The sequence below is a fragment of the Argentina silus genome, assembly GCF_951799395.1.
Source record: "Argentina silus genome assembly, chromosome: 10".
Taxonomy (NCBI): domain Eukaryota; kingdom Metazoa; phylum Chordata; class Actinopteri; order Argentiniformes; family Argentinidae; genus Argentina; species Argentina silus.
Window position 1 is genome coordinate 21,593,801 of NC_139664.1, and position 14,418 is coordinate 21,608,218.

General features: G+C 41.4%; 1 protein-coding gene across 1 annotated transcript in view; it reads left to right on the plus strand.

The window, feature by feature from the left end:
- cpne4a (copine IVa) overlaps window positions 1-13,698 on the plus strand; it is a gene marked incomplete at both ends in the record, with an annotated part of 63,894 nt that extends 50,196 nt beyond the window's left edge. The window contains 6 exons of the mRNA XM_083678302.1: window positions 26-159; window positions 4,001-4,055; window positions 4,497-4,548; window positions 8,610-8,743; window positions 9,433-9,669; window positions 13,567-13,698. Of these exons, the coding sequence (XP_083534428.1) occupies window positions 26-159; window positions 4,001-4,055; window positions 4,497-4,548; window positions 8,610-8,743; window positions 9,433-9,669; window positions 13,567-13,698 (744 nt within the window). The remainder of the gene's footprint in view (window positions 1-25; window positions 160-4,000; window positions 4,056-4,496; window positions 4,549-8,609; window positions 8,744-9,432; window positions 9,670-13,566) is intronic.
- Between the last annotated feature and the right edge of the window lie 720 nt (window positions 13,699-14,418).

Genomic DNA, 14,418 nt, shown 5'->3' on the forward strand with positions numbered 1-14,418 from the left:
CTTTGATTGCCATTTGTCTTCCCAGGTAGCTATTGATTTCACAGCCTCCAACGGGGATCCTAGAAACAGCTGCTCGCTCCACTACATCCACCCCTACCAGCCTAACGAGTACCTCAAAGCCCTGGTCGCCGTGGGAGAGATCTGTCAGGACTACGACAGGTGAGGCGTCAGCTCGGCCAATCACAGTGTTCATTCACAGAACCCCTTTAACAGCCACTCACACACATTCTTTTTTAAAGGGACAGTTCGCCCAATTTGTACGATTTGTTGATATTTCACACACCTTACATGTAAGTCTGTAAACCAGTATTGGAACCATCTGCGCCTGAGCTTTTTATTACCTTACTATTCCTTTACCAAGCCTGTGGCATATGTGGCCAATCATACATACAGATGGAGCCAGATACAGAAGGTTGCATGGAAATTCCTGTGGGCAGCCATACGCGGTGCTGCAGTGCTACTCAATTAATACCACCCACAATACTAAATGAAAAATTATAGGATTGATTAGTATTAATGTAACTCGGATTTCAAATTCAGTTCAAGTACATTCAGTGTGGGAAGGCGTGGGAAACTTGAAGTGCAGAATCTGGCCTTTTGATACAATGTTGCAAACGTGGGTGCGGTTTGCTGCTTTGACACAATGCTGCATGTTGTGGTGCCAGGCAATGTCAGAGATGAGAAGCTGAGATAAGTAGCTGAGACGTGATGAGCAAGAAAGCGTCCCTTATGTGATTAACAGAGGATACTTTCATTGAACAGATTTATTTATTATATTTCAGTTTGGTTGGCCAACTGTAGGCTATTTTCAGTTTACAACCACCTCTTTGCACCACACAGTTCAGGAAACTCCCCTATAGTCATTCGTCTCATATAGACATCATTTGTGCTATTACAAGCTATGGGCATTTTACAAACAATGAGTTGTATTGCAATTATTGTAATTATACTGTATGCCGGAACATTTGGTGAAAATATTGCTTACCCTCACACAAGACACACCGCCTATGCTTCAATTAATAATTTATTGTCAGAATACTTGCTTTTGATCTAAAACTGTTTTATAAAAATGAGTTATGACCTGTAAAAAATCCAAGTAATGGATTGATACATATGCAAAAGACAATGGTGCTCGCCTACCGGGCGGCAAAGGGAACAGCCCCTCCCTACTTGCAAGCAATGGTTAGCCCCCAAACCCCTGCACGATCACCCCGCTCTTCCACCTTGGCTGCCCACTTGGCACCGCCACCTCTACATGGATGTAGCGGCCGCACCACTCAGTCACGGCTTTTCACTGTCCTGGCACCCCGCTGGTGGAATGAGCTTCCCCCCACTGTCAGGACTGCAGAGTCACTACCGATCTTCCGCCCTAGATTGAAAACCCATCTCTTCAGGCTACATCTTAACGGTCCTTCCTAAGACCTCTTCACCCCCACTACCCTCCCTGTACTAACGCTAACCCCAACCCTTGAGACCTCTTCACCCCCACTTCCCCCCTGTACAAGTTCTCTCCTGTTAATAAATAATAATAAAAATAAATAAAAAATAATAATTGGCTTCTGGCATTACGACTGCCAATGGCCCCTGGTGTGAGCATTAATTACTTTGTCTTATGATGACTGTTGGATAGATGATTGACTTACTTAAACAAATGTATTTGTTGTAAGTCGCTTTGGATAAAGGCGTCTGCTATATGCCATGAATGTAAATGTAATGTAAATGTATTGTTCTGTAATGGGCTATCATGCCGACCAAAATTAATCAAATCTGTGTCTGGGGTGGAACATCCTAATCAAATGTCCGTTCCTTATTCTAGTCATAACTTTCAAATGTATAGCACTGTGTTGCCAGAAACAGTGTCAGAACAGTTCCAGATCAAGTGTATATTTAAAGGTAAATCTCTCAAGGAAATTGATTTCACAAATCATGCTTCCACCCTTGATAAGGCAAACAACACATGTAGAGTATTGATTGATAGAGAATTTAATTGTACCGTTAACATCTTTTTGTAAACCGTCTTTTGGTCTTAGAAATGTGCTAGCTATATAGTCTACAGTCGATTAATCATTATTAAACACTAATAATAATAATAATAATAATAATAGTGTACATTGCAAAACAAATCCAATCTTGGCGTCTTCCCCAACAAATTATAGCCCAGACAGACACAACGGCATGAGCACAAATCAGATAAGCTAGAATATTAGCTACCAAAATAGAAAATAAGATGTGTTCTCTGAGCAACTGACTGTGTGCGCAAGGTCAGTTCTAGCTTGTCTCAATTCACTGCAACGCTCCGCAGAAGCACGAATGAAGCGTGTACCATTGCCGCATCGTCACACGCAATATATTTGGCTCCATCTATAAGCATTAGTTTATGAGGACCAGGCATAACAAGTATGGGGCAAGCTCCAAGCTGCCTATTTTGTGGTGGGACAGAAGATCTCACAATGTGTGGCTACGTAGTTTTTACCTGTCTTTATCACATCAATATTATATAGGAATCTGCTTCCCTGTGTGGCTCAATTGCCATGTAAGATTCAGTGGGAGGCAACCATTAGTGAATTTATGCAGTACAAATCAGTCAATAGTTACGTGCCACATCATGCAATCCTGGCATTGTAAGATTTGGTGCACAACGATCAGGAATATGCCCATTGTGTTTGCTCTTGCATGCACTAATGCAATCATTTTCTCAATAGACAATCACACTGAATAGGTAGTTCATAGTTGCCATTCATAGTTAACAATGCCCCATTACAGGCAGTTACATAAGAGATTTAGTTTTTGCCTTGTCCATGTCCAAAAAGTTAAAAGATTGACATACTGAATCTTGGTAATCATAGCGAAGTACGTGGCCAGAAGTGGGCAGAAGGCACGGAGAGCAAGGAAATCTGAATGGCTGTTACAGACTAAGCGATCGGTAGCTAATCACGAAAATAAAACTTTAGCCTTGAACTGGACGTTTGACAGCACACGGAGCTCTATCTCATCAGGGCCACAATGTTTGTCCAATCAGTAGGTCTCTGGTACAGTTGGGCTCTTATCTGGAAGTATTTGTGCAAATAGTCTGTTAATTGATTGCACTGTGATATTGTTCCCGCTGCATGTAACCTTGTCAGAAATGAAAGATAAAACATGTTGATCATTCTCTGAAAAATAAGGGACCCCCTTAAAGTTGTGTGTGAATGGGTACTGGTTCTGCAGTGACTAAGAGCTCTGCTACACCAAGTGTGTGGAATCCATGTCAGTAAGACAAGCAGATACAAAGTTGAAAGACTACATTGTATTCAATGTTACCTGCTACACCAGCGCGTGATACAGAGTTGATAGACTACAGTATATTGTTGTCAAGGTTACCTGCTACACGTACATAAAGCATAGACATGCCCAGCTGGCTTGGAGTCTATTTTTCTCTGATCCACACACGTAAACACCATACAAAGTGCCTGAAATGATACATTTCAATGCTTTTTGGATGCTTAAAAACATATTCACTCAGCTTCATAGTATGGTAATGTAATAGAGAAATTGATAATAGTAGTACATGCATACAATAGTACTACCTGTTTGAAAAAACGTGCTGATGAACTGAAAAACAGTCATTGTTTATATTTGGAGGTAAAGGACAAACCCCAACTCAAAGATATTCTGACAGGATTCTCAACATAAGTTCAACGTCAGGAATTGATGCATTTGAAGTTCCTTGCAGAAACAGACTGGGAGATTTTCTGTTTCTGTAACAGGTTAAATTACTGCACTGACAGGTACTTCACAAATTGCACATGCTGCATCCGGATGTAGCACTGCTGTAAGGGGTTTGTAAATAAGACTGAAAAGCAATCAATAAGTAATTCAGAGTTCATTGTAGTCCTAGAGCGCAAGTTGAATCTTGTTTATGGGCATTTGTACCCGATAACAATCACTGACTCAATCATCCGTCTGCCGTCTCGTCCACTTCTAACCACTCTTTTGTTCTTTTCTCTGATTCTCAATCCAGTGACAAAATGTTCCCGGCGTTTGGCTTTGGTGCTCGGATCCCGCCCGACTTTCAGGTAATTTGTCACTCCTCCCTTTGTAGAAGTTGGGGACTGGCTCAGTGGGATCTCATTAATGACCCTCATGGTGAGACAAGACGGAGTGAGACGAGCCTCTGGCTCCCCTGCCTCACCGGTGATTGTGGGAGCCCCCGCTGCCCCTCGCTCGGTTGCAGAGAGTGGGCCCCTCCTGCTCCACGGATCTTTGGCTGTTTGGCTGAGTCACTAAACTGTTCCCCAGCAGGACATGATTGACACTGCCTGGCCGTCTGGTACATGGCTCATGGCTGACACATGGCTCGCCTCTGGTGGTGCTGCCTCTGGTGGTGCTGCCTCTGTGTGTGTGTGTGTGTGTGTAATGATGCTTGTGGTTATGTGTGTGTTATGTGCTCCTTTGTCTCATCTTTCTGCGTTGAAAAGGCCATATTTTTTCTTTTTTCTTTTTTTATCTTCCTCTAGGTTTCCCACAATTTCGCTGTGAGTTTTAACGAGGAAAACCCTGAATGTGCAGGTAGGCCTCTAACGTATTCAAGAGATTTACAACTTGGCTTTGAAACCACAGCCTGTCAGAATGCAAGATCTACCTCACTAGCTCAGACAGAGAGGGTTAGAACTGTCCAAACTGTTGGATGTGGGCATAAATAAGTAAGTAAGTATGCCTTAAGAAATACTAGTATGATATTGCAGTGAACGATTACTTTGTAATGCCCCATTTGGTGGAGATCATAACAGACCTATGTAGATACAGTGGGGGAAATAATTATTTGATCCCCTGCTGATTTTGTTAGTTTGCCCGATTACAAAGAAATGAGCGGTCTATAATTTGTATGGTACTTTTATTTTAACAAATAGAGACAGAGTATCAACAAAGAAGTCCAGAAAAAAAACATTATATGAAGTTATAAATTCATTTGCATTTGATCGAAGGAAATAATATTTGATCCCCTACAAACCAGCAAGAATTCTGGCTCATACAGACCGGTTATATGCCCATGAGGCACACAGATTAGTCCTGTCACTTTAGGAAAAGTACTCCTAATCTCTGCTTGTTATGGGTATAAAAGACACCTGTCAATAGAATCAATCTCTTCCATTCCAACCTCTCCACCACCATGGGCAATACCAAAGAACATTCAAAGGACATCAGGGTAAGAGTTGTAGACCTGCACAAGGCTGGAATGGGCTACAAGACCATCAGCAAGAAGCTTGGTGAGAAGGAGACAACTGTTGGTGCAATTATTAGAAAATGGAAGAAATACAAAATAACCATCAATCGCCCTCGGCCTGGAGCTCCATGCAAGATCTTGCCTCGTGGGGTAAGGATGATCATGAGAAGGGTGAGGGATCAGCCCAGAACTACACGGGAGGAGCTTGGTAATGATCTCAAGGCAGCTGGGACCACAGTCACCAAGAAAACCATTGGTAACACACTACACCGTAACGGATTGAAATCCTGCAGTGCCCGCAAGGTCCCCCTGCTCAAGAAGGCACATGTACAGGCCCATCTGAAGTTTGCCAATGAACACCTAAATGATTCAGAGAAGGCTTGGGAGAAGGTGATGTGGTCAGATGAGACCAAAATTGAACTCTTTGGCATAAATTCGACTCTTCGTGTTTGGAGGGAGAGAAATGCTGAATGCTACAATCCCAAGAACACCATCCCCACCGTCAAACATGGAGGTGGAAACATTATGCTTTGGGGTTGTTTCTCTGCTAAGGGTACAGGACGACTTCACTGCATTGAGGGGCCAATGGACGGGGCCATGTACCATAAGATCTTGGACGAGAACCTCCTTCCCTCAGCCAGAGCACTGAGGATGGGTCGTGGATGGGTCTTCCAGCATGACAATGACCCAAAACATACAGCCAAGGCAACAAAGGAGTGGCTCAAGAAGAAGCACACTAAGGTCATGGAGTGGCCTAGCTAGTCTCCAGACCTTAATCCTATCGAAAATTTGTGGAGGGAGCTGAAGCTTCGAGTTGCCAAGCAAAAGCCTTGAAACCTTCAGGATTTGGAGAGGATCTGTAAAGAGGAGTGGACCAAAATCCCTCCTGAGATGTGTGCAAACCTGGTGACCAACTATAAGAAACATCTGACTTCTGTGCTTGCCAGCAAGGGTTTCTCCACCAAGTACTAAGTCATGTTTTGCTTGGGGATCAAATACTTATTTCCTTCAATCAAATGCAAATGAATTTATAACTTTATATAATGTGTTTTTTCTGGACTTCTTTGTTGATATTCTGTCTCTATTTGTTAAAATAAAAGTACCATAAAAATTATAGACCACTCATTTCTTTGTAATCGGGCAAACTAACAAAATCAGCAGGGGATCAAATCATTATTTCCCCCACTGTACATGTATAGTTATATTCAGCAGAACTACAGCAGCAATAGGTGGAACTTTGATGGAAAACTTTAAAAGATAACTTTCTTGATTTTTAAATGAGCATTGACTCATAGTAAGCTTGGTAATCAGAGGCATGATTGATATCGGGTGATTATAATGCTACCTGTAAAACCATTCCAACAGGGCATGGCTACCGGGTCTAAAGGTGGCTAGATAATGGGTAGCAATCAAGCTTGTTCTATCAAGTGGCGCTCTCTAGCATCAGAGAATGTGACCCATAAGAACAAATGTGTGCTGTGAGAACAGAATGTTTTGATAACAATGACAGAATGCTGCCATACCATATTAGGGCTGACATACAGTACGTAGTTACGAATGTCATTTTTAAATTAAAATGATAAATCTTGCATGTTGACATTGTTATTTTCTATCACTAACTGCCAAAACATTATAACAGGTGTTGAATTATCCTACAACAGCTTAATGTTAGGATACCTGCAGTAATGTGTTACCTAATGAGTTGAGAATGTTATTTCATGATTAATTTCATCAGTACAGCTCACATCTCACACACTCAAAGCCCCAACCTCTCTGTCACACAGTTTCTATAAATAGACTGATATCAGCTTCCATGCTCACCCTCCACTGCCTAACCTTGTATTGGTGTCACTCGATTTTGTCAGCTATTTTAGTCAGCTCCTGGTCCCCAATCCCAATTTCCTCACATGGGGCACCAATGTGTGGCGCCCAAGCTGAGTTGGGACTAGCAATGTTCTGTTTTTATCTTTTTGGTGAAGAGCATCGCATTGCATTCATGTGTGAAATGTGCTTTATATAAATAAAGTTTGATTGATTGATCCAGTTCTTTGCCAGGGCATCTACTGTACCAGGAATAGTGAAATATATTTACTTTCAAAGTTGTTTGTGACCTCAGACGCCCATGCTAACTCAGTCAGTAAATAACATCACTCTTGCCACCAGGTCTGATGGGAGGCCACTGATGAGATCCCTGTAGTCCAAGAGCATAGAAAGAGAGTATATAGAGAGAGAAGTCAGTGCAGCTGTGAAGGGAACTGACCATTCCCAAGCAGACTAGTTTCCTTGAAGTGGAACATCATGGATATTTAAAGGTAGACTCAGTGATATGATGTTGCCATATAATAGCGGGGTGACTACCGACAAAGATAGTTAGCATAAAGCAAGTCACTCGGCAGCCATTTTGTCACGCGTTGCACTGCCGTGCTCGTGCTTCGACGAAATCTCGAGTGAGTGAAACTTTGTCTTGCTTGGGTGTTTAAACATATCTGAAGTCATTCCATTTCCCGTGGTAAAGTCATATCACTGAGCCTACCTTCAAAAGGAACTGCACACTCAACTACTCCGGACAGATGCCTTTACTAAATCACAGGATAACATTTCAATCCACAAGAATCCTTGTAAGAGGCAATCTGGGATTAGTACATCAATGTTTTAATTAATTATATATAACCATGGGTTCTTGAAGAATATAACTATACACTCACCGGCCACTTTATTATGGCCAGACTGGTTGGAGATGATAGAAAGGCAACAGTAACTCAAATATCCACTCGTTACAACCAAGGTATGCAGAAGACCATTTCTGAATGCACAACACGTCGAACCTTGAAGCAGATGGGCTACAAAAGGGGGTCCAACCCAGTACTAGCAAGGTGTACCTAATAAAGTGGCCGGTGAGTGTCGTTAATGCCTCGTGAGCTTAGTTCAACTCTCTTATCCAATCAGAGCCCAACATATAAGCTTGTTTTACTCCATTGTTTAACAATATAACTGTAAACAAACAATGCATGGCTTCACAACATGGTTAAACTCATTTTGATCTCATGGATGGTTAGTCCTTGCATCCATAGCTCTGTCTATGAATTTGAGATCGGTTCTATATCTCCAGCCCCATCCCTCAGCAATACCAAAAAAGTGGCAGGGAGACCGTTGTTATTTGAATCCCAGATTGCCCCTTTAAGGTCTCATTTTAACTACAGAGAATTGATGTCATTGGTAAAATATTATGGTCTGATTCATAAGTGTATGTAGACCCTGCGCCAATTATTTTTCATAGGACTATGTGTATTTACCTACAGCATGTGTGTGTCTGTATGTATGTATGTATGTATGTGTGCATGTGTGTGTGTGTGTGTGTGTGTGTGTGTGTGTGTGTGTGTGTGTGTGTGTGTGTGTGTGTGTGTAGGTATCCAGGGCGTGGTAGAGGCCTATCAGAACTGCCTTCCTAAGATCCAACTTTATGGCCCAACCAACATCGCCCCCATCATTCAGAAAGTGGCCAGCTCCGCCTCGCAAGAAATGCATACTCAGGAAGCCATGGTAAGATAGCTCTGACTAATCTTTAGGCCTGGTACCTAGTCTCTCTTGCCAGACATGGGGCCCATTACACCATTGAGTCTGGCAAAGTCATTGTGTTCAGTGGCTATTTGGAAGTAAAAATGTGGGTGCGCTCTTGGTGTTCAAAATTACTGATAGATCGTAAAATCAAGAGAATGGGGGTTGAAGGTTAGGAAGAGATGCTGTACCTTAGCCAAGGAGTGCTGAACGCCAAGGCCTCCAATAACATTGATGAAGTTTGGGCAGTCGATAGCTGTTTGCCCTTGGAACTAGAACAGGCGGTGTAATGTCAGATACAACAGTCTGTGGGTAGAGACTAGGTATGAATGATCGTTCTTTGTCCGGATCATACCCAAATGTTTATAGACATGAAGACACTAAAAAAATGCATTGTGAACTGATGGTGGTCAGATCTTCCTGAACATCAGCATCACTATGAGTCCTCTATTCTCAGGTCAAACTTAGTTTTTTACTCAGTATTTTTATGTGTATACAACTTTATACTCCTATATACTGTACAGTATGTGCCTTTTTTAAAGTTTTGATGATTTTGTGAAACACATTGCATTGCACAAAATGTGCTTTATACATACAATTGGATTGACAGAAATATTGGTGACGGAACACATGCAGTACTACTCTTTCTCATGCTCTTCTCCTCCTCTCTGCAGCAGTACTTCATCCTGCTGATCCTGACAGATGGAGTGATTACAGACATGGCGGACACACGCGAGGCCATTGTCCAAGCCTCCCACTTGCCCATGTCTGTCATCATTGTTGGTGTCGGCAATGCAGACTTCAGTGATATGCAGATGCTGGACGGTGATGACGGGATCCTTCGCTCGCCCAAGGGGGAACCTGTACTAAGAGACATCGTTCAGTTCGTCCCATTCCGCAACTTCAAACATGTGGGTCTTCTTTCGTAATCCCAACATGGGAGTCTTTATGGAATTGTGACTGTAAATGCTTTGGTCGTAGTGCAACCAAAATTTTGAACAAGGGAGTTGCAACATTTGAGTCTTTATCTAAGCCCAATGTCAAACCCTCTGCATGTGAGTCTCTTCAGTATGTCTGAGATTAGACATATTTGTGACTCCTGCACACTATGAATTCCCTAATATTTGTACTTTAGGTTTGATTTCTCCTATGCACCTGTTGCAAAGAGACTTTGTTCATTTGTTAAAAAAGGAATTGTGTTTAAAGGGGGAATCTGGGATTCAAACAACAACAAAATGGTAACCCCTGCATTGTTTTTGGTAAATAGCTGAGGGATGGGGCTGGAGAAATGTTACCACTCTCAAATTCATAGATGGAGCTATGGATGCAAGGACTGACCATCCATAAGATCAACATGTTAGTTTTAACCTTGTTTTGAAGCTGTACAGTGTTTGTTTACAATTTCATTATTTACAAACAATAGCTTAATAGAGCTTAAAACAAGCTTATATTTTGGGTTGTGATGGGGTAAGACAGTTGAACTGAGCTCATGAGACATTTATAAGTAATATTCTTCAAGAATCAATAGATCATACATTTTCATGAAAAAAAATGATGTATCAATCCCAGATTTCCCGTTTAACATACAAAATGATACCATTTCCATTTGAAAGCAGGGCCCAAAGGAATTAAATAAAAAACCTTCAGGATTTGAAGTCGAGAAGCTCTGACAAACATTGTACTGTTCTGACTGAGTGTCAAAGGTCCCCCCTCCTACATCATACTGCACCTATCATACTCATTGTACTTAGTGTTCTCTTGTATTGTCTTCATTGCTGTATATTTTGGTGAATGTAGAGCTCCCCACCATTCTGTATTGAAAACAAATTCCACCAACCACTGTTATGAGGCAATAAAAGGATCTTGTATCCTGTGTCACCCTCGGATGTGTTCTTGGCAGAAGACGCTTGTGTTTTCCATGTGGAAGACTTGGGTTCGAATCCCATCTGTCACACACCAATGAATTGTATTTCAGCTTCATAATTTGATGGTGGCTCCAATACATTTAAGCAATAATACATGAGAGGCTATGTGTTATAACATTTTTATCATGGCTGTGACATGGTCATAGCCACAAGGCAAAGCTTCGGAATATAAACATTTCATAATACATGGACTCGAGTGTATTATTGCTGACCAGCAATAAAAAGCAAGTTTAATTCCCAAACCATACATTTTTAAACTAAACGTGATGCTACATTCACTAACATTGGTTGTAAAGTGCAATTTTAGTCGTTCTCTGGTTGTCAGTTCTATTTGTATTGACTGCCATGTTAACTCAAAACTACCCAAGCGCTGGTTGATAGTTTCAAAACAATTAGTTTCTAGGGACGCTGTTTAGTTTCTAAACAGCACAGGTCTATGCCTGATAATAGGCTGCCTCTATTGTAATGTAGGTTACCTCAAAGTAATGTATTATTGCCCTGAAACATTGTAGCAAAGGCATTGATACAGATCATAATAGAAAGCACAATGACAGGTTTTCGGGATGGTAACACCATCGACAGCTTTTTATTTATGATACACATTGAATTGCACATTTCTGGTTTGTGTGCAATTAGTGAAGTAGCTGTCTAACACTGGGGTCTCAAGCGCAGCTGGGCGCCGTTTCTCAGGAACAACTCTCATGTTGTTGCACCCATCTGTCACACACCTCCTGTTTTCCGTGGACTGCTTCCAATTGCTCGTAAGAGAGCTTTCAGTCCTGTGTCTGCTCACACGCATTATCTCTCTGGCCTCCAGACCTGCATCGTGAATGGTAGTCCAGCCTCCTAGAGAGAGAGAGTGAAAGTGTGAGAGTGATTTAATAATGACGATATATTGACAATGACAATGATTATATTATTATTAATGTTCATTCCATTAAGGGCAGACTAGTTATTTGAACAAAATGTTATAGGCCTACCTTGCACAGACAGGGCAGCATTAATGAAAGGGTGTTTAGTCCCATAGACTCCATGGTATACCACACGCTGTCATCATCGACAAGCTTTCGCCTGGTATTTTCGTCTCTATGATCTTGTTTCATGCTCTGTCTTGCCTTATTACATAAGGCACAAACATATTTAGACCAAAGTAAAAAATACAGATCATCGTTTTCTAAATTATAGGCTAAATCTCTATTAAGCACAAACAGAAACAGTTGTCTATGTATGTACCCCCAGCTTATTTGTATGTGCCCCATTGACAAGTATTTACATTCTGCACCTGTGCTCTTGTAATGTAAAGAGGTTGCATGCACTGTGCTCAACGCAATGTCCGCTTTTGAGGTTTAATATTAATATGGGTCACAATCAAGAGGCAGCAGTACTTTATCTAAAGTCTAGATACCAACATTCAAGTACCAAAATTAGGCCTATAGCATAGGCATATTACTTAAGAACATGCCTAATACTGTATGGCTCATTTAGTATATGATATCATATGATTTCAAATCTATACTTTGTATAGAGCCAAAAGAAGAAGAAATGGTTCACTGTTCAATTACTTATGCAGGGCACTATACTGTATATACTGTACATAGGTATAGGCTACCTAGGCCTATAGGCTATAGCCTGCCACCTGAAGGCCGGAAGAAATAGCCAAATTGAATAAAGAAGGCCTAAACAAACAGCACAGAGGATCAACAGGACCAGGTCGCTTAGTAGCCGAGCACTAGGGCACCTGCGTGTGCTCAACCAGGCTAGGCCTTCATGAACTAAACAAAAATAAATTAAATTATTATTATTACAACCATTATTTCAATGTGAGCTAGGCAGGCACCTGTGTCTTATACTGCCATGGTTCCAACTTGACATTTGGAGAAAATAAACTGAATCATTCCAACTTTTGGTTTATAGCTTGGCTAGGCCTATATGTATTTTACTGCAGGTTTTAAGACAAGAAAACATGTTAACCTTCTCTGGTTCGGAGGGGGGTACTATATTGCTATCTGTGCTAAAGACGCGCTCTGAGGCCATAATTGTTGCTGGAAGGCACAGATAATTCTGTGTTATTTGACAGGGGAGGAAAGCGGCTTTTGTGCGCTTGCCTCCTTGCCAGTGGGTCGTCATAACCTTCGATTGCATCCTCTTGCAGATAGTTGGTCATCTCTGCTTGTGCTCTCTGCTCAGCAGTGAGTGTGACTGTGGCCTTCCAAATAGACTGCCCAGTGTTTTGCTCTTGTTCTCCTGGCCCCGCTGGACCAGATGTCTTCCAGTGCCAGAACTCCACCTGGCCTCGAGCAGGCTAATGGGAATCAGGGATGACATGTTGACATAGTTCTCAGCAGATAAAATGTCTGTGAAGTTTGCAAATAGCCGTAATATCTTTGGGGTTGCCTTTTTCATCAGGCCTAAACCCAAAATATTACTAAACAGGTGATGCGTCTTCTTCTTCAACACAAGCTTGTCCATGGTTTTCTCCCAAAATGATGACAGGTCAGCTTCAATAAGTGCGAAAAATGTTTGTAAAGATATACCAGTAGCCCAGGCTATTGCTAAGGGCTAAGAGCGTTTTCCCCTATTTCTTCCATTGTACACTGATGAGGTCTGGTGCGCTCAAACCAAGCAAAACCACAAAATAAGTGTCTGTACCCTTCTACAATATGCAATTTGCATTTAGGAAAATAGATATTTGGTTAAAATAATCTTTTAACTCTTTAACTTTAAAGAGTCTTTAACATGGACATAAAATTTACTTTATGTCCATGTTCTACAACTGTATGTTTGCTGTGTGTAATGTATACATTTTGTCAGCATAATGCGTCAACGTAAAATATACCCACCGTTCCACTGAAAGTGATTTGTTTCTCTCTGCCCCTCCCTCAGGCTTCCCCTGCAGCACTGGCAAAGAGTGTTCTCGCAGAAGTGCCCAACCAGGTGGTTGACTACTACAACAGCAAGGGCATCAAGCCCAAAGTGCCCAGCGAGTACCAGTCTTCCAGGACGTTCGGCCCATGAGCGACCCAACAGCCAAAACAGATAGCACGTTATCACTGACTTTGAAAAGTGTACTGTTTTTGTTTGTTTTCTTGTTGGTTTGTTTTTCCGTTGTGCATGCGTGGCCCCAGGGGCTTGCATGTGTGAAGCAACTGCATCATTCAAAGTATTTGTACGGAGAGACGAAAAACACACAAACGAACAACCAAACTGGCTTCCCTACTGATGAGCATGTCGATCTGGGAAACTATCGATGAAGGAATGTATGGAAAACCCCAGTTCATTTTTATAAGAGTTAAGATTTTGCAAAATTTCGTAAGATTCGTATATTGTAAAGTATTTTGAATCACTGCGAATGACCTAGCTACCTGCATTTAGAAACGTCTGCGTCCTCAGAAGATATTTTTGAAGATGAGGCAGATGCATGAACTGTTGTTTTGCATGCTGGTTATGAAGCAGACACTGTTTTATCATGGTTTATGTTGTTTTCTTTGTGAAAAATAGAGTTTACAGTATTGTTGGAGGGGGGAAGGATATTCTACTCTGAAGCATGTTCACATGTAAGCAAAATGTGTGATAGACTTTAAAGCACAATTCGAGTATTCTGGGAAATTCACTATAAACTATCTAACTATGGTTACGTTGCTATTGTGTGAAAACCATTCTGACTTATGATAATAAAAGCTTTAAGAATATCTGTTTCAACCAGAGAGAGACTTTTTCTGAATTTGACAGCATTAT